Genomic DNA, 20995 nt, shown 5'->3' with positions numbered 1-20995 from the left:
CTAAATTGTCCCTAATTGTGAATTATTGTGTGCACTGGTGCACCAATCCAGGGTGTATTTCCTGCCTCATGCCCAGTGTTCCTGGGATAGTCGCCGGATCCACAATTAATAGGATAAATCGATTATTGAAGATATAAGAATCAATTAAATTGAATGAAATTAAATTAACAACATTCCTACTTTTATACACCTCACTTTCTGATGAAGGTGACAGAAAAGCAGAATGAGGACTGAAAAAATATGAGTTCTCCCTAGCTGAAGAGACCGCCAAGGGGATAGATTTGGCTAAATGCCTAGCGTTGTAACTATGCTGAATCTTGTCCAAGAGATTGTTCTACTGTAGACAAAAACTGTTCCAAAACTGTCTATTCTAGTTTTTGACTGGAATGAGAACAAAGATGAAGGCTGTATGTAAATTGAAAAAAATGACCTTCTTCAACAATTCTCCAAGAATTTTCCAATGATTTCAGACCATTTACAATTAAAATGATAAATTATAAATGGTCTGAAATCATTGGAAATATCTTGGAGAATTGTTGAAGAAGGTCATTTTTTCAGTAAATACTCTGGAGCTGGAACTGGAGCAGAGGAATTAAGGAGAGAAGAGTAAAATGCAAATAGGGAGAAGACAATAATTTGCATGGCTGAGAAAAGCTTGTGCTAATCTTCAAATGAATATTTGTTGTTACAGTAGTGGACAATAAGAATGACATAAGCAGTCACTGATACTGTGTTTGGCCTTTTCTTTTGGTGAGTTGGATTTTGTAAACCTTTATACTGTGAAATATTGTTGTTTTGGATTAGAGTATGTGTGGCAACAAAGGGTGATGTTGAGGATGGTTCAGAGATGGCAGTGGGTCTAGTGATGGAATTCAGATGAAATGTTCAGATCAAATAGCAATGAGAGATACAACGCTCACATAAAGTGAGTCCTAAAACATATTCCCTGACCTGGGAGAAGACAGAGCCCAGACTCCTGTAGAGCTGGCACTGTTCTCTGGGGTAGTCCAAGTGTACCTGCCAGGAGCTTATGAGAGAGCCTGGTAGCATGGGAAGTGATGAGCCCTTTGAATGGCTTAATGTCAATTCTGGAATTCACCTCCTACCAAGTACACCTGATGGGGAATGAGAGTGACCTTCTGTCAGCTTTTGCACAATGTAATGAGATTTAGAGATTTAGACAAAGTAGTAATGTTACATTAAAAAATGTAATTATGGTTAGCAGACAGTGGCATTGTACAGAATCAGCCACTCATCTTCATGAAGTTCTCATTCACAACTCCGCCATACACTTTAAATTCCACTGAATTACTAATTACCACTTTTAAATAATCAACTATTTTATTCCAATTTAAATGGATATAAGCTGATGTTCCATTGATTTGTAATTAGTAATTCAGTGGAATTTAAACATGAAGATGTCTGAGGCTGATTCTGCTGATTCTGATGTTCCATTTATTTGTTTGATTTTTTCTCGATGTTGCACAATCGTGGGGTAGCATGCTCACGTCCCTATTTAACTCCATTGAGTTACTATTGCACATAGTAGACAAAAACAGTAATTACAACAAGCAGGAATCATCCCCCATGCTCACTCTATGAACATTTTCAGTGGATGAGGCACATCAAACACGACAGTTAATTATTTCTTGATGTCCATCCTCGATGAGCCCACTAAGTAGAGGTATATGCCAGGTAAAGAGGGAATCAGAGAGAGGCTACATGCTACACTTTAGCAGGTTAATAGGCACCACCTGAGAGAACAAATGTACAGCTAGCAGGTGACTAAAGCAGCACCACCTCCACAGTAGAGTCTGATCAGAAATTGGGCTGTACTGCTTTTGTAGACAATTTCATTCATACATGAATATTCAGTAATCACTTTCTCCTGGTCAGGGTGGCAATGTATCTGGAGCCTATTCCATTGGAGGGCACCATACACAGACACGCATTCACACCTAGAAATTTAGAATAACCATTTGCATGTTTCTTTACAAACTCCACACAGACAGTAACCCAAGCTCAGGATCCAACCAGGGACCCTAGAGCTGGCGACAGCCGTGCTACCCGCTGCATCATCGGGCTGCCTGTTACAATTTTAGTCAAACGATAATATAACACCACACAATACTGTCTCAACCATGAGTTATTAGGAAAATAAATCAGCTTAAAAGCAATTTACATACCTCAGCTGGCTGTTTACCATATAGATTGAATGCACTCAATGACAAATATATTTAACAGCAAATCATTTTGACCATTCAATAAATATTTCAGAGCCCAAGGAAAATGAAAAGCAATATGCACATGCATGTAATTTTCTAAAGAAAAGAAATGTGATGTAAAATGATCTGACAACGTTCACTAAATTGGCATTCATCTAGGAAAAATTAGTTGAATCTTTATTAATTTTGTTAATATTTCATCATATTTTAATCCTTCTTCAGTGAAAATGTTTTCTCGCTCAACCAGCCATGGTTAGGATTTCTGTTTCATTCATGGCTCAACTTCTTTGTCCTGTACAGGAAGATGCTTGAGGTGAAGATTATTGATGATGAGGAGTACGAGAAGAACAAGACCTTCACCATCCAGCTGGGGGAGCCTATCCTGCTGGAGATTGGACAGAAGCATGGTAAGGAAATGTTCTCTTTTGAGCAGATCCAGAATGAATTAAACTACTCAAACAACAAGAACTACAACAGTCTCACTAGGGCTGATCAGTATGAATAGATTAGCAGGGCTAAGGCCTTCCAATTTGTGATAGAAAAAAGAAAAATAAGAAAACAGTACATCATCTTATTTGCTGTTAACAAATATCTTCAGGTGGATTAGTTTTTAATTAGTTTTTAATTTTTATTGTTGTAAAACCAATAACAATAGCACCAAGTAAAAATATACAGAACGGTATGAAGAAGCGAGTCTGGGTCTGATTTCTTTCTAACCCAGATGTAGATTCACACAGCCTATTAGTGACATTCATGTCAAGTGATTACGTGTGATAAAACACCCCTTAGATTTTATTTGTACTGGGGCAAATTTGTTTAAGCTTACTTCACTGATACATCATCAGCAGTGTCTGAGAAGATTCAACAATACACTAAGTGTATTGACTAAACGTGAATGAAGTAGTTTACTCTCTAGATAACTGATTTCACAAAATGCCTTTGGAGGAGAAATTAGAAGTAAATAGACTAAGCAAAAATTCTACAGTCAATGTACAAACAATAGAACAATGTAAAAACAATACAAACAACAATGTATGTTTATGTGGTTTGAAGGGAAGAAGTAGCTAACAAGCCAGTGCAAGCATAGCTATTCGGAAGAAACGTAGCATGTTTACGGACTTGACTCAAAACAAAAAAGTGGTTAGCAGGTTTGCCTCGCACCTCCGGGGGTTAGGGGTTTGAATCCTGCGTTTGCCCTATGGGTACTCGGATTTCCTCCCCCAATCCAAAGACGTGTTGTAGGCTGATTGGCATTCCCATATTGTCCGTAGTGTGTGAATGTGTGTACGGTTGTCCCCCACTTTGTAGGATACGGAAACTGGATGGATGTGATGTATGAGAGCCTGTACTATTAGTCCCAACCATAATAATTTCATAATCGTAATGCAGAGATACTGATCGACAGTATTTTTTGCTCTCCCTTTCAAAATGGTGACCAACCGTTATTGAGACAATCTACTACAAAAACCTGCAAAACATATTCTAACTCACCTTCATGAGCATCTTATACATATCTAGGGATCTTTAGCTCTCTAATAGTCCTGTTGAAGTCTGTATGATTAGAATACAAAAATGAAACTGGACATTCTTCTTTTGTTGTAGCCCAAACCTTTAGCATAATGAGATGCTTTTTTTGCTCACTACGGTTGTAAAGAGTGGTCATTTGAGTTACTGTAACCTTTCTGTCCGATTGAACCAATCTGGTTCTGATTTGGATGGTGAATGTACAGTATATATAGTATAAATAGATTGACTACTTTAATGAGTATTAATTTTATAAAATGCAGTTGTGTTCTAATAATGCGGACTTCAGCAGGGATTGAAAGTATATTTAGAGGAAGGATAATCAGCAGCCTCCTTGTCTGTGAAATATAAAATATGAGAGAATTTAAACCTGAGTTGCAGATGGATTGATGAATATTCAGTGCACGAACATGCATTAGTCCCAACAGTAAGGGTAATCACTGGTCACAGAACACATGGCCATGTTGGATCATTATCTCCAGGCCATTTCTGCATATTAATTATACTGCTCTAATTTAATCAGCTTTGCCATTGAATTCACCAAGCTGTTGTAAGATCCTATTAACAATGTTCCTGATGTTGTAAAAAAATTTTTAAACCTAGACTTCTTTCTCTGTTATTACTTGCTATGGCATGTACAGGGAAGCACAGAAAACTCAAATTTGAACGCACCGATTTCTATAGTATCGCTTCACTATGGGGTGGTGAGAAGCGCTAATTACAGCAGCTTTAGCGGACATTTGTGGTGGGGAATAAGGGGGCTGGGGGTAGTTTAGTATTTGAGCTAAGAAGAACATGCATACAAATGACTACAGATGCACCTTGCCTAATTAACAAATGGCTGATGTGCAAATATTCCAGTAGTTGTTTTTTCAGATGATGGGATTATGTGAATATGTTTAGTCTTTTGCAATCTAAACATTTTCAGTCTTTAGCAAACATCAAAAAATGCTTGAATGCTGAAAATGTCATGTTTACCTTTATTCCATACATCCTGGTCATAATATATCCTATTATTATTATTATTATTATTATTATTATTATTATTATTACTACTAGTAGTAGTAGTAGTAGTAGTAGTAGTATACAGTGTTCTAAAATCACCTCTGTGCATAACATAGTATAGTTTTTTCCGTGAGTTTGAATGGATAAACCCCCTGTGAAATTGTTACCACAACCTTTTTTTTTTAAAATAACAGCAAAGCCAAGTGGTTTGATTTTAATCCTGGTACCTCAAAGCAACTTGTTAGTGGAGCTGGCTTCAAACTGTAAATTGTGAATTGTCTCAAGTTACCCAAATAATACTCTTAAATAATACTCTTAAAGCTTTGGTTAACTACCTTTAACAATCTCTAACTACTACTTTGGTTAACCTACAAAAGGTACCAAAAATAATCTTAATACAGGGTGTCCCAAAAGTCTCCATACATAGGAGACTATATTTCCAGCACCATGTCAGTTCTGCCTTCGTCAGTGGATGTTCATGGGCGTCCACATCTCAGTTGGTCTGCAACACTTCCAGCCTTTTTGAATTTGTTAATAGGTTTGGAAAGAAAGTTGTATGTGATGTGCTTCTCATGTTTCCTGTTAAAGTACATCAGCTTCCTGGTACATCCATGAGAATGATTTCAATTCATTCTTCTTTTGTCAAAAGCATTCTTCAATTTTGCTAAAAAGTGTTAATTTAACCTATGTTTGGAGAGTTTTGGGACACCCTTAGCATCAGTGACCTTTATTAATACTGCAAGTCATGGTATTAATTAACAGAATGGTATGTAACTATTATTACTAAAATTATTACTGGTTATACATATATTGCCTCAATAGGCTGTTAATGTAAATGCTTCATTATTTCCTGATGTGATAAGGATTAGTGTATGTATTAACCATGGGCACCGCTAGGGTTTTTATACTCCCGGCTCCAAGCCCCCACCCCGAATTATCCTTTCTTATTGCCACGTGTAAAAACAGTAATCATCAAAAAGCATAACAATTGTTGCATATTCACTAAGAGACTATAAAGAACTAAATTTGAACAGTTTATAAAATTTAACCAGAATTATGCATTTATAACTATATACAAGTAAATATATATATACAGTACAAGTAATTAAGACCATTGTATTCTCTCTCTCTCTCATACACAGACACTATAGAAACGCTGTCTGGATGTTTTTATAAGCTGTCAACTTGTAATTTCTTATTCCCCAAGTACCAAGAACAATGAACTTTATTATTATTATTATTATTATTATTATTATTTTCATTATTATTATTCATCGAGTGAATAATAAGTTTCACACACCAGCAGCTCCAGAAAGTAATGTGGAAATGAGCTAAAGCAGTGACAGGATCATTGAATCAGTGAGTTGAACAGCATCAAATCGGTTCTATTCATGAAGGAATTATTCAGACTGGTTTTATCAACAGGATTCTTCAATTTATTGAAATGAACCAACTCAAACAAATGATTCACTTACGATTCGGTCATCACTACAACACTTCTCTCATAAACTCACTCAGGACAATTAAAACAGATTTATATGATTACATTAAATTTCAATCGATTCCTCACAGAAAGCTGTTACAAGGCTTCGGAAAGTTTGTATATATACAACACTGGACTAGTTTTATTGTTGCTTGGTGCTTTTCCATCCTTTTTGATGCTCATTGCCCCACTACTAATGCTCGATTCCGTGGAAAAACATACATTCTAGGAAATATTGTGTTCCGTCTTCCAAGGATAAAATTCGGGGTGAGTAACTGACTTTAGAAACAGAATTTCTATGTGATGTTAATTATAACAGCGTCATATGGGATAGCTTCAGAATCATAGCACAAAACAGATACCATAAATCACTTTATTTTTTGAAAAACTGGGTGACTAGCTGTCTTCCCCATCTTGCTGTCTCCTCTTTTTCATGTTTTCTTTCACCTTTTGGTATCATGATTTTGTCTGTGCCATCTCTTGCCATCTACCTGATGCGTGTAACGACTCACAGCAGTGAAGTGACGCGTTTCTGAATAATCCTCAAACGTCTTAAGGAGACACACACACTTGGCACAGTCTGAGGGCATTCATTATAGCCTGCTTCTTAATAGATTATTGTGCAAAGAGGCCATTTAAATACCAAAATCATACAGGAAAGTATGGGGTTCTGCTGGGCCCCCTGTCTGAACAGGGCCCCTAGAATCATCCTAATTCACCTAATTCACTGTCGTAAAGTTTTGTTTTTTTCCTCACAGAAAAGCCATTCCAGCCAAGACCACAGTACACAGAAATAAAGTGAAAAATAAAGAAATAAAGTGTTTTGGCAATGCAGAGATTATGTAACTCTGCTTGAGGCTCAGGTTTGGGGTTCCAAATAGTGTTTATGGCTTTTCCAATAAATCCATAATAATGAGATTTGGCAGATAATTTGCTTCTTTGCTCAGTAAACATAAATTAATATCACTTTGAAAGAACTCTTGAACACAGTTATAGCAGCTGTCAGTTGTCTCATCCGAGCAATAACTACTGCAGCCATGTTTACATAATAAAAAAAAAGATTGTTAAAGAGGGGAGACAATGACAAGGTGTATAATAAGAGTGGTTCATTACCATAATCGCCACCTAGTATGTTAGTGCTTTGACAAGGAATCCCTTATGAATGAATATGCAATGAGAAAAACCTTGAAGCCTAAAACATTAGTGACCATCCTTTCAAATGAATTGCATGCAATAAACACCCCTTGGGTCTGTTTTGGAACATTCATGTTCATGACAATCAGTTTTAAATGCAGAATCTCATGTCTTTGCCAACAGGAGATTCCAATGATAACAAGCCAGCAGTAGGGATCGAGGAGGAAGGGGTGGCCAAGATGGGCTGCCCAAGTCTGGGAGAGCACACCAAGCTGGAAGTGGTGATTGAAGAGTCCTACGAATTCAAGGTAACTTCTAAAAAAAACTCGAGATTGTCTGCAGAATAATACAGCATCTGTGACCCTGGATTTCACTAATAAGTGCACATGCATATCAGTTTTACTTCAAATTATCTTTTATTTGCATAACCGTTGCTATGGCTACACCTATATCTACCCCTTTAAAAGGAAAAATCCACCCAGAACAACTTGCACATCTCTTTTCATAATTAACAAGTGATCTTCACTGGCATCCAAGATTTATTCGATTTATTTTTTAATGACTTACCCAGTTTAAATTTTTTTCATTGACATGTTGGACTATTTTCACGTTGGTCACCAGTTCCGTACATGACCCACAAAGCAGTTTGACTATTTGCTGATAATCAGTGGGATTCAGTGTCACCTCAGTTCATCTTTACCTGTAGACTGCAATGCAGCAGCACTTTAGGCTTTTATTCTGTCCAGTGCTCTCCTCCTTATATGTACACTCTGCTCAAACAGATCAGCTTCAACAATCATGCTAATACCCCCGTCAACACCGTGTTAATTAATACATTCATTAACAAACATGTACTTAAGGTGGTCGTTATTCATGCATGAACTCATAAGACTCATGTTGTAGTTAAGGTTAGCTCTGCATTAGCTCATGATTAGTACTTGCCTTAACTCATCATTAGTTCACATTTAAGTAAACTATGAAAGTATGAATTCAGGAATTGTTGTAATACCTGAATGAATGTTATTGTAAAGTGTTACAAGTATGTTTAATGTGTTTCATAATGGAGTTTTCTTTTAATGTCTGGAGCATTTTAACTTTTTCATGTTTTAATAAACACCATTTTTGAATGAGGACCATGTCATAAGGACATTTGCTCCTTTTTGATCCACATACCGGGTTTAAATCAAGGCCCAAACCCCTAAGGTCACCTTTTCTTTGTTGATGCGTAAATTGTCTTTTGAATTTGTCCTTTTGGTCATTTTCTGTTCAAGTGGAGCAGCTCATGGGATTTAGGAGAGATGTGAGACAATGATTACAGGACTACACAATGAAAACACAATCCAGTGACAGCAGACCAGATCTCAGTGGACAGAATGAGAGAGGGGTTGTTTTTTTTCTGGCATCATTCAACCTCACTGGTGCGATATTAGTTTGACCATGGTCTCTCTCTGCCTAGGGTAACTGAAAGGTTAGATTAATCTTTTAACAGACACGTTGGTTTATCTTTCCTGTGTGTGTGTGTGTGTGTGTGTGTGTGTGTGTGTGTGTCTGTGTGTGTGTGTGTTTCAGAACACAGTGGATAAGCTGATAAAGAAGACTAACCTTGCGTTAGTTGTGGGCAGCAGTAGCTGGCGAGAGCAGTTTGTCAGTGCTGTCACTGTCAGTGCAGGTCAGTGTCACTCTCTCTCTCTCTCTCTCTCTCTCTCTCTCTCACACACACACACACACACACACACACACCTTTGACTATCCTAGCTGAAGGAAACATTTTGGCTCTTAGCTTGTTGCTTTTTTGTTTTTAATAAAAGTGGTCTTTTTAGAAATGATCAAACAGATATTCCTCTCCTAGTGAGAACATTTGGACACCAGCAAAATAGAAAAACATGCACCTTTTCACCTATCCCAACACAAACACGCACACACACACACACACACACACACACACACACACACACCTAAACCCAACCCTAACCTCATTAACCAGTGTGATTTTTTTGCCTCTTTTATCGTCAAATAAGTTATAAAAATCACAGTATTTTTTCGAGGACGGGGTAATTATACACACATGCACACACACACACACACACACACTCAGTCAGGCACACACACATTTCTATCCACAAAGAATTTATTCCATGAGTGTATAATTGCTTCAGATCTCATTTTTATTCCAAAGAAACATCTGCTTCATTATCAGGTTCACATCTGCTTATCACCACATGAGCGCATGATTACCACAATACTGGGAAGATAGAGGGTTTGAGATACAAACATAAACATGAAGGCAACTTGGAGATTTGGGCTGATAAGAAGTAAAATTACTACCTGGCACTACCCTGAAGTGGATAAATATTGAAGCAATTTGTCTATAATGACTTTTTAAAATTTATTTATGAATGACACGTTGTTACTTGGTTGTTTTTGGCCATTTATAGTTACATGCAATGTTGTGAAATGTCCACAAAACAACTTGGTTCTTGTTATCAATTATATTATAGCAGCTATAGCCTCTCTTTTTATTCTTTCTGTTGAAGTTCTGCTACGGAGAAACATAATAAGTGCAAAGTCCTCTGTCCTGAAGACCTTCCCATGGCAGAAAACTTACCGCCTGTTGTGAAGCATTTACACTCGACCGCCTTCCATAAATATTCTTTGTTAAATATACACATAATCTTAAAAACACTTTCCATTATTAGCCTTAGAATCTAAGGCTATTCTAAGGCTTAGATTGTGTGGTGCATCTGTCATATAAGTCGCTGTGTAAGTCATTACTTTAGATACAATAACATATTAGAATGAGCACATTAATATAAACCTGTGATTGGAATTACAGCTGGCACCACTGTGAGAGCTGCTGTTCGAGAAAATTAATCAACACCATCTGAATAAACAGATTTGAGAGTGCTGTTGTATAATTTGCTTTAATTGGGGTTTTATTAAAGTTTTAACACACATCATAACAAAATAAAATGCATAATCTAAATCTTTTTTTTTTATCTTAAAAATACAATATTAGTATAATTAAAATGGAATTTTGGAATTGAAAAAACCCCAGTATCCATGGGCCATACATGAGATGGCATGCAGCATGTCTTTCCAACCCTACATCTTTTAACACGTCTCTTACTTATGGTTACATAACCTGTCTCTGCTGCTGCCCCCTCTAGGTGATGATGATGAAGAAGAGAGTGGTGAAGAGCGCTTGCCCTCTTGCTTTGATTACATCATGCACTTCCTGACCGTCTTCTGGAAGGTCCTGTTCGCCTTCGTTCCACCTACAGAGTACTGGAACGGCTGGGCTTGCTTCTTTGTGTCCATTGTGCTCATCGGCGTGTTGACCGCCGTCACCGGAGACCTGGCCTCCCATTTCGGCTGCACCGTTGGCCTGAAAGACTCGGTCACGGCTGTGGTGTTTGTGGCGCTCGGTACCTCTGTACCTGGTGAGTGTGTGTCAGTGTGTGCATTCTTTTCTTGACTGAAAGTCCTGGTGTGACGACAAATTCAGTGTTTACATGAATAGTAGCATTGGACAACTTTTTCCACCTTTCTGTCCTTTCCTCTTTCTCTTTCTCAGTCTCCTTCTTCAGTTCCTCAGAGTACATATCCATTTTAGTTAATGCAATGTTTTCTCATAGCAGAAATTATCATGGTTGGTTCAGTTAGGTGAAACAAAATGCGCAATATCAACCAGCTACTTTGTTTTGCCAACATTAGCTAACAGTTAGCTAGAATTAGTTCATTGCTGTCTAAGAGAATAATTGTATTAGGCTAAAATTAGCTCAAGGATCTAGTTTCTGACATGCTAATATGCTAGTTTAAAAGTAATGTAATTCAATCGAAAAAGTCATATAAACTAATTCAGTTGTTCGAGACACTAAAAAGCATTTTAAAGACATTTTAAAGGATCTATAATATTCCTGAGTCCCATAATCCCTTGTGTGGACAAACAAATTTGCCAAATGAGAAAGCACCATCTAAACTGACAAAATATTGGCAACATACAACAGCAGCATTTATTGTAGTATTATAAGGTTCTGTCCCCATTCATTCTTAACCCAGACAGAAGTGTTTAGCTATCAGCAGGGAAAGTATAAACAACCTGAAAAGCTCTGAGGAACATCAAAGCCTTCTAGGATTGCCACATTTATTAAAAACTATATTTAATGGCATTTGAATATAACTAAAAACTTCCACAGGCAGAGTGAACATTAGCAGTAATGTTAGCATTACAAATGTATTCCATTTTTCATTTTCATTTTACATTTTAGATTTGTGCCACTGACATGAGTCACTAGACTATACATTCCTTATACAACCTGAAATCCAACATCTTTAATTCTCTTCATGTAGTTAGACCAAATTCCAAATGGCTTTGTGTTCACGGTACATGCTCACTATATAGAGTATAACATTCTGCAAAGTGGAAAACAACATGGGCGCCTCCACAAAAGCGTGTCGCGAAAGCGTGTTATGTCACGGCAAGTAAAGCTCATAAAAAGCTACTTTAACCGCACTTTTACAGTTACAGGCCTGAGTGGTTATTGATACTGTTCTACTGTAGTGAACTTCAAACATTCATGCAACATTGTGGACTGAAATTGCAGCACAGTAACAGTGGACCATTGTGAGTAGTGTTGGCAGAAAGCTAAACGTTGGTGAAAACTCTAATGTTGATGATTACTTTCTCAAAACAGCGATTAGTATGACCAATATTATGGATGTAACCAAGTACTGTGTGTATATTAACTGATCTAAAGCCCATTCTACTATAAACATATTTAAAAGTAGAGAAAGGGGAAATTTGAACTGTTCACAGCGCGTGCAGCCATTTATATTTGACATCACTCTGTAAACGGGGAAGGAACTGTGGTTATTAATAACAACCCCAAGTTGGTGAGTTGAAATTACAAGTTAAGGGAACATTTTCCATGGGTTTTACCGGTTGTCGGTGGGGAATTACAAGTTGCAACCTTGTTGCTAGATTGTTTTATAATTTAAGGTACAGTAGTCATTTGGAAAATCTGCTTGTCTGTATTTACATCAACCTCTTGTCAGACTTTTAATAACACTCCCCAAATATCCCTTCACTCTTCCCATGTCTTAGTCAGAAAGTTTCAGAAAGGAAAACTTGTTGGAATCCGGTAAACATCCGGCTCAGCAAAATGCTTCTACTGTGAGCAAAATATATGCCATGCTTCCTAAAAAAGCCAATGATAAGAATATATAGTGAAACTTAAACAAACATTGGTAGTGCTTTTCCTAGATGGAGAAACTTATTACTGGCAATGCGGGTGAAGATGGGTGTGGAATTAGCAATGTTGCTCAAGGATAAAACATTGTACTGTTTTAACCCTCTACTGCATGAATTATTACATGTAGTTAGTAAATATGGCAACGATGTGCAATGGTGGAAAGTATCAAATGGTCAAAAATAAGACAAAATGTATGAGATGGCTTTTTTTTTTGTTATGTCACAGTTGAAGCCTCCTTTTTCCAGTTACATAGGAAAATAGCAGTTTTATATTATTGCCTATCAAAAAATTGGAGATAAATTAATTGTTGCCATGCAACACCATGCAGTAAAGGGTTAAGGGTAGCTTTACATAATGAATCAAGTAGATAAAAAGTTTTTATTGCTTAGAGAGCTAGGCAAGGTAATGCTTTGGGTGAACCACCTTCATAGAAATGTATGTAATGCTAGCTAACTCCCGTGCAGTTCACGATGCTTGCTAGTAAAAAGATATATATATAAAAAAACAACTAATGGGCACTCATGACAAAGAAAAACAATACAGTGAAGGTGATCGACCATTCTCGCGAATTAGTCTGAGAAGAATTTGATGTGTTTATAATTTTTTAAGCGATAGAGTGGTTAAAAATGAACAATGTATGATCATGAAGGACATCATGTTTTCATCCTCAAAAAAGGTCAGTTAAATCAGTAATTTGGCTACGAGATCTGGTGTTCAGTCCTTACACTGTACATAAATGATATTATTCAAGTCTGGCTAGCGACTTGATTTTCTGTCAGCTGCAAGGTTGCTGCATGCTGTACCAGCTAGAGAGTTATACGACGGCTTTGCAGCACACTTTATTGCCTTATTTTGGTTTTGTCAAAAGCTCTTTCCTGATGTCTACAACCACAGCATGGGTCTGTGTTGGTTTCAGATTACATGGAGACAGTTTTAGTGCTGTCAGCAAACTTCAACTAAAAACAGAGGAAGAAGTTTAAAAGTGCCTCTCAATCTATCTGGCATTCTTCCATGATGTCTTCAGTTTTAAGAGCTTGTTGCCATGAGATTGGTTGAAACCATATGCACATATGAATTATTCATGACTTTCTCCAGAGTCTGATATTCTCATCTCCTGCGAGGTTTGTCTACATCTCCTTCTGTTTTTGTTTGCGAGAATTTTCATCATCAGTCAATATGGTGACATACAGGAAGCAATGCCACTCCATACTGCATACTACTGAAGGATTATATAATGCTCAGGTGATGTTATCAATAGCCAGCAATTCAATAAATTACACAGTTAGATACAATAAGAAACATATACCTTTCAATGGACTCTGGCCGGTCAGACGCTATTGACAAAAGCATCATTGCTTGAGGTACAGTAGGTAAAGTTAGTAAAAAAATAATAAATAAATAAAATAAATAAATTTTTTTAAAAAAACCATAAATAAATAACAAACTTCTCTTATTGCTCTGCAACACTGCAGATATGATGTAAGTGTGCTGCAACTATATAAAAATCTAACAGATGCTGAGATATTAGATAAACTTTGGTCATCAACATGCCTACGTTATACTCTTTTGACCTTCAATTGAGTTTCTGTTTTTTTTTCGCTCCAAAATGTCTTTTCCCCCCTAAAAACTCTGACAGGCCTCTCCACAGATAGAAAAGAGCCAAACGTGAAACTTTTTAAGAGTTGCACTTTGTTCAATCAGTAACAATGCCCTTCAGGCATTATGTTTTCTGTCTGTGCATCTGTTTGTCAGTGTGTCCACCTGAGATATTTTAGCCTGATGAATTAAGAATGAGCGGTTGGATGTTTGTAGGATTTATATAGAAGTGTCATTGCAACCAGCAGATTATGGAATTGGTCTAAACAGGATCAAGGTCACAGCAAGGTCAAACGTTTAAAATTGTTTTTCTTTGATACCTTCCTTCCTGTTTTAAGTCAATTTTAAGGGTATTTCAGGCCTACAAATTTGTAAAAAGAAAGACTAGACTTCTTAGTGGTAGAGGCATCCCAAATGATGCCATTGGCATCAAGTTCTAATTGTTTTATTTTTGTTATTATTTTATTAATTGTATTAGAATTGTTATTATTTATTTACCTTTATTTTCATCCAATAAATAATTTACATATAAATACTTAATTAATTGTGCCCTGTGATTGGATGGCACCCCTTCCAGGGTGTCCCTCACCTTGTGCCCCAAGTCCCCTGGGATAGGCCCCAGGCTCCCCATGATCCTGTGTAGGATAAGCGGTACACAAAATTGATGGACAGATGGTTGGATGGATGCTTAATTAAATAAAATTTTATTTATGGAGCACTTTTAATGTAAAGCACAATGATACAATCTACAGTGATTGATAAAAACTTGAAAAACATAGTAAAATAAAAGAATTAACAATTACAAACGGTGAAGTTAATCGCATACAGAAAAAAAAATCTAGAGAGTGTTCCTAATAGTATTTGAAACAGATTCAAGTGGTCACCTGACCAAACCAGATATGATCATTTTTTGCTCTGGGAAAACATTTCACTAACTAAATTTCCTATGTGCTCCTCAGACACCTTTGCCAGCAAAGTGGCCGCCATCCAGGACCAGTACGCCGACGCCTCCATCGGCAATGTGACAGGCAGCAATGCTGTGAACGTCTTCCTGGGCATCGGCGTGGCGTGGACCATCGCTGCTGTCTATTGGAACAGCAAAGGCCAGCAGTTCCATGTGCCACCTGGTTCGCTGGCCTTCTCTGTCACACTCTTCACCATAATGGCACTGGGCTGCGTGCTCACACTGCTGTACCGCCGTCGGGCCTCGGTCTCCGGCGGAGAGCTCGGGGGGCCGCGGACCGCCAAGCTGCTCACCGCTCTGTTCTTCTTCACCCTGTGGCTCTTCTACATCTTGCTATCTTCGCTGGAGGCCTACTGCTACGTGCCTGGCTTCTGAGAGTCACAGAGAAGGAAGGGAGGGGGAGAGAGAGAGATATAGAAAAAGAAAGAAAGAGAGACAGAGAAAGAGATTTCCTTCCTGTGCAACCACCTAATTATTCTCCCTACTGTTGTGACATACTGTATCTATAAAGTGTTCAAATTGATGTTTACATTTGTTATTGCACATAATTAGTGTTTTTGGAATGGGACCAGTTCCTTCTTGCTTGCACTGAGGTGGATTCTCTGTGCTTGTGGAGTGTCTTGAGATTCTTTTTAATAAATGGAGGGAACTCAGAGACATTGCATACTACACGGTTTACACTATTGGCACGTGCTAATCTCGACTACATGGGAAAGCCAATCGAGAACTCACTTCACCTTATCCAGTATTGGGGCTGTCTTTTTTCACATTTTCACTCTTTATGTCGATATCTTCACCGTCCGCCACATCAGGCTCCCTATCAATAGACCCACTGGTTTACCAGGTGTGTGGATGTGCTTCATAGCTTCTTCAGCCATTTAGAACAGACCATCCCATCCTCCTCTTTGGCCTTCTCTGAAGATCCCCACAGAACCACCTGCACAAACCAGCATAATTTCCTTCCAACCCCTCCAGCTACTCTTGATTTCTACTCCCTTCTTCTGTTAAGTGCTCGTCTTGTGCAAGTGTTGGGAAAGTTCTTTTGTTTTTAAATTACTCCTGAAACGAAACCAAATCATGGAGTGTGTTTGACAGTTTTGCTTAAAAGAGGTGTCACTAAAATGACTAGTATAGCACAAGAGAGCAAAATACATGCTGTTGAGATAAAACTCATAAAAATCATGGATGTATATTCATAAGATAATTGCTATTTATTATCCTTGCCTGTATATTGTGTGTTCAGGTGTGTGTGGGTGTGTGTGGGTGTGTGTGTGTGTGAGAGAGAGAGAGTGAGAGAGAGAGAGAGAAAGATGATGTTTTGGACAAGTATTGTGGTATTCAGAGCAAAAAGCAAAGTGACACTGGTGTGTTTAGTACAAGCATGCCAAGCATGCTTACTGGTGTGTTTGCTCTCCAATCCTATATACACACAAAACAAAATGCAAACGCACGTACATACATACATACATACATACATGCGCATTACTATGGAGTTGTTTTGCTGTCAAAATCCATACATGCCTCAATAAGATCCTAATTTTATGAACTGTAACAATATTTTTACAATATTAATGTGAAAACGAAGTGGTTGTCTGTACAAAGTTGAGTGGGCACAGCTAGGTGGATGGATAAGGGGCGGGGATGAAAGAAAAAGTTCTAGGAGTTGTGGTTGTCAAAGCTCTACACATATAATAATAATCTGCCACCTAACATGTTTACAAATTGACTATCGATTTGTGATTTATAAAATAATTTTGTGGCAGCATTCTCTTGTTTGTGTCTAGAATTCTGCACAATTATAAGGGAAAAACTTCACATTTATGTCTGAATGATAATTTTTTAATTAGAATTTAAATTTGAACAAAGTCCTGAAAATGCTGCTCTAGTGTCACGTTCACATGTGATTACATTCAACAGCAAAATTACCTCATGACCTTCCATATACCCCCATGAAGACATCATTATTATAACTATAGAGTATATAGAGAAACAGAGTACTATTGCGTGCAGCGTACAGGGATACCTGGGTGTGTTCACACCAGATGCTGAATTAAGAAAGAGGACCATACTCTATACTATGGTGTAGCTGGTTATTGAATATGGCTCTCTAAATTTTACTGCTTCCATAGCATTGTGACTTGTGCTCATGAGTTTACATGCACCTTGCAGAATCTACAAAATATTAATAATTAAAATAATAATAATAATAATAATAATAATAAGAGGGATCATAAAAATGGCATTTTGTTTTGTATTTAGTCCTGCCCTGAATAAGCTATTTCACATAACAATGTTGACATATAGTCCACAAGACACAATAATAACGGAGTTTACACAAATGAACCAGTTCAAAAGTTTGCATACACTTGATTCTTAATACTGTGTGTTACCTGGAGGATCAACGAGTGTTTTTATGTTTTGTGATAGTTGTTCATGAGTCCCTTGTTTGTCTGCCCACTGTTCTTCAGAAAAATCTTCCAAGTCCTGCACATTCATTGCTTTTCCAGGATCTCAAGAAAGCAAAACGATACATTAAGACCCAGGGGGGTGTAAACTTTTGAACAGGATGATAGGTGTAAATTGTTTTTATTTTGTCTTCCGGGAAACATTTACATATTTTATGTGGCTTCTGAAGGGCAGTGATAAATGAAAAAAATAAGATCTTTAAACAACATTATAACAGTTTGCACAGATCATTTGCTGCTATTGAAACTTTGAAACGTGGAGCTGTAATCTTCACCCCATTAATCCAGCCCTGTTTGTGTTTAACAAAGCACTGATACTTCCCGATTGCATCACTGCTGTTTCATTTTGCTGTATGCGCCTGCTTAATGCATTTTGGATTGAATTTCAAATCGATTTTTTTTTTGCATGCTCTAATCAGTTACTCCCATCTGTTTCTTAAGTAATGACACTAGGTTCAGTTCCAGCAACCCAGGAGCCTCCTTCGCCACATCCTCAGTCTGTCTTTTCCTTTCTCATCCTCAGATACATTATTCCCGTGACTCATCTCGAGCCCAATGCAGAGTTTGCAGTATTACATTCATTTGATATAATTGCTAATAGGGCTTTGTTTTTATTTAGTAACGTGCAGCCAGGCGTCCGGAAATCCTCAGAATGCTTGTGGCTCTGGCTGGTTTCCTGCTCTTTGCTGTCAGCAGTCACTCGGCTAGTTCTTGTAGACGTTTTAAGGCACACTTCGCTTTCTGCATTTTAAAGAGCTGGTTATTTTTTTGCATCTATGTCAGGTTGAAAAAAGCAAAGTGCTGACTTTCATTGTCTCAGAGACCAATAGTGAGGTATTTATTTATTCACTGAAATCCCAGAAAGTTCTCATATCTTCAATTTTCAGACCCACATCATCTGTGGAAGCTCCAGAAACCAGCATCACATGAGAATGGTTCAACATGTGTACTTTACCCTGAATTGTACAAAAAAAGAGGAAAGGAATAAAAAGCAGCAGGAGTGAATATTTTTTATGCTTCTTGTTGCTAGGCAACATCTCACAGAGTCATTGTCTTTCAGTCATGTTGTCTGATGTCAGTGCGCTAGAGTGCATAAGCACGCTCTCTTAGTTTTTTTATTTATTATTACTCTATTTTTTACTCTAAATAATAACAACACGAATACCGATATGAATGAAGAATGATTTTCTTAGCCTGCGTAATTATCCACATTACTCCACAATGTAGTACAGAATCCTTCTAGGGTAGTAGTGGCTCAAGGGCTAAGGCTAGTAAGGGTTACTGATCAGAAAGTTGGAGGTTCAAGACCCAGCACTGCCAAGCTGCCCCTGTTGGGCACTTGAGCATGGCCCTCAACCCTTTCTGCTCCAGGGGTGCTCTCTTTGCTCCATGGCTGATCCTGCGTTCTGACCCCAACTTCCTAACAAGCATATGTATATGTAACAAATAAAGGCTTCTTCTTCTTCTGATGTAAGATTTCACAAACTTCAGGAAAGCATGGCACAGGGTCGAATTTTGTGAGTGATGGGCAAACAATTTTCAGAAACAGAAATGATGTGTCTTTAATCTGCCCCATCATTTTCCTTACTTCTTTAAGAAATGATGACAAAGTTGCCCTTTTTTTGCCCATGCCCATAATGTGTGAGCATGTGACTGATAACGTGAGTACTTACCAATTGGTCATCATGTAAATGTTATTTTCAGAAGAGATTCATTTTTATTACAATTTTTAAAAGAACTCTAGAGTCTGATCTACGTAAATAAGTTCCAGAACGCAAGCTCTCCAACATGTGAGCGCGACTGGATCTTGTTTCAGCATGATCCGGCACAAACGAAGAACTGGTGCTGACACAGCTTTACAGCAGTCCTCCTTCCTAAAAGTGCTCATTAAGACATCGCTGCCAAAAAAAAAAAAAAAAAAAAAAGGATCCTAGATCAGCACTCTTCCTCCGACACATGGATAACTCTTTTGGGACCGGGATAGTGATTGATTTGTGTAGAAAGATAAAGCCAGCACAGCTCCTTTCATTTCTTAAAATGTAAAGGAGTTGTCTCAGTTAGGCCTCTTCATAAAACATTAGTTTTCAGCATGAGTTGTTATTCTTCAGAATTTATTCTTAGAACATGCTTTCTTCCTTCAGGGCAGGAAATAAGATTCATCTAATTAGAGGTAACAGCATGTAGATGAAAGAGTTATGTGTGTATGCCATCTCTGATCACTGGTGTGTGTGGATTAGTACACTTTCTCTACACTGCATCAAGACTGGTATTATAACAGACAAAACAATAGCACAGACAAAAAAAAAAGAACAGCTGATGTATCTCTGCTCTTCCTTACTGTTTCATCCGCTGCAGCCTCTGACCTAAAGCCATGTTTTATAATGACACACAGACTAAGCACAACGCAATGCTCGTTATTTAGCCAAAGCATGTTTCCTGGCCTCACACACATGCTAATAAACATACTCTTTTCAAACATATGCGTACAAATCCTTCGAGTATAGGAGGGATGGGTGTTGTCCTTTCCTTGCATGCTTGTTTCATCGTCAGTTTACTAATGTATGCTGTGCGTATTTCAGTCTGTCACACGTGCTGTCGTGATCCTCAAATCTAAAGCATGTCTTTTCTATGTGTGTGAGTGCGGGTCTGTCTATTTAGGTTTATTCCTTTAAGCACAACACCGAAATAATTACAAAAAGTGACAATTTTGTGTTGTTTTTTTATGTATTACTATTTGATAAATTACTGCTTTAAGAGACGTTTTTTTAAATGCCAAGTGTTCTTAATTTCAGTATATGATATTACTGTTCGATTGGTACTGCACAGGAGACAAAATTATATTTTGAGTAAACGGATTACAGCAAAGTGCTATAGGCATTGATATTATCAGAAACGAACAATTCATGTCAATTAACGCTGTAATTAAGTGTGTATGTGTGTGTGGAAGGATGGCGTGAATTTGTGTCGACTCACTGAAGCTGTTCCGTGAAGGTGAATGAAGAACGAGTCTCTGTTTGTAGTGCATAATCACTGGTTTCTTATTTATGGAAGACTACATTAAAGTTGAAATTGTATATTATACAGCCACAACAAAGTTCTCCTTGTTGTCTTTGAAAACATAACTCCTTTTTTTTTTTTATCTCGTCACTAAACACCAATCCTAGTAATCAGTCCCTGCAGGATTTTACAATTTTGCAATCTCAGAATTTAATGCAAAACAAGCAAACTCTGCAATATTCACAAGCGCTTACAATTTTCAAAAATACCGCAAATTTTCCACAGATTTGGGCCATGATGTGTCATGTGACGTCATCACAATGCCCATTCAGACAACGCCCACTTTGAAT

The 20995-nt window shown here is 37.6% G+C and overlaps 1 protein-coding gene across 1 annotated transcript in view; it reads left to right on the top strand.

Annotated features, from left to right (window-relative positions):
* Positions 1–20730, top strand: part of slc8a4a (solute carrier family 8 member 4a) — an 87375-nt gene extending 66645 nt beyond the window's left edge. The window contains exons 5-9 of the mRNA XM_017491975.3: positions 2526–2632; positions 7555–7679; positions 8941–9040; positions 10539–10811; positions 15179–20730. Coding sequence (XP_017347464.1) covers positions 2526–2632; positions 7555–7679; positions 8941–9040; positions 10539–10811; positions 15179–15558 — 985 coding nt within the window. The 3' untranslated portion in view covers positions 15559–20730. The remainder of the gene's footprint in view (positions 1–2525; positions 2633–7554; positions 7680–8940; positions 9041–10538; positions 10812–15178) is intronic.
* Positions 20731–20995: the final 265 nt, after the last annotated feature.

Source organism: Ictalurus punctatus, chromosome 18 (genome assembly GCF_001660625.3).
Source record: "Ictalurus punctatus breed USDA103 chromosome 18, Coco_2.0, whole genome shotgun sequence".
NCBI lineage: Eukaryota > Metazoa > Chordata > Actinopteri > Siluriformes > Ictaluridae > Ictalurus > Ictalurus punctatus.
This window is presented reverse-complemented; position numbering and strand designations above follow the sequence as displayed.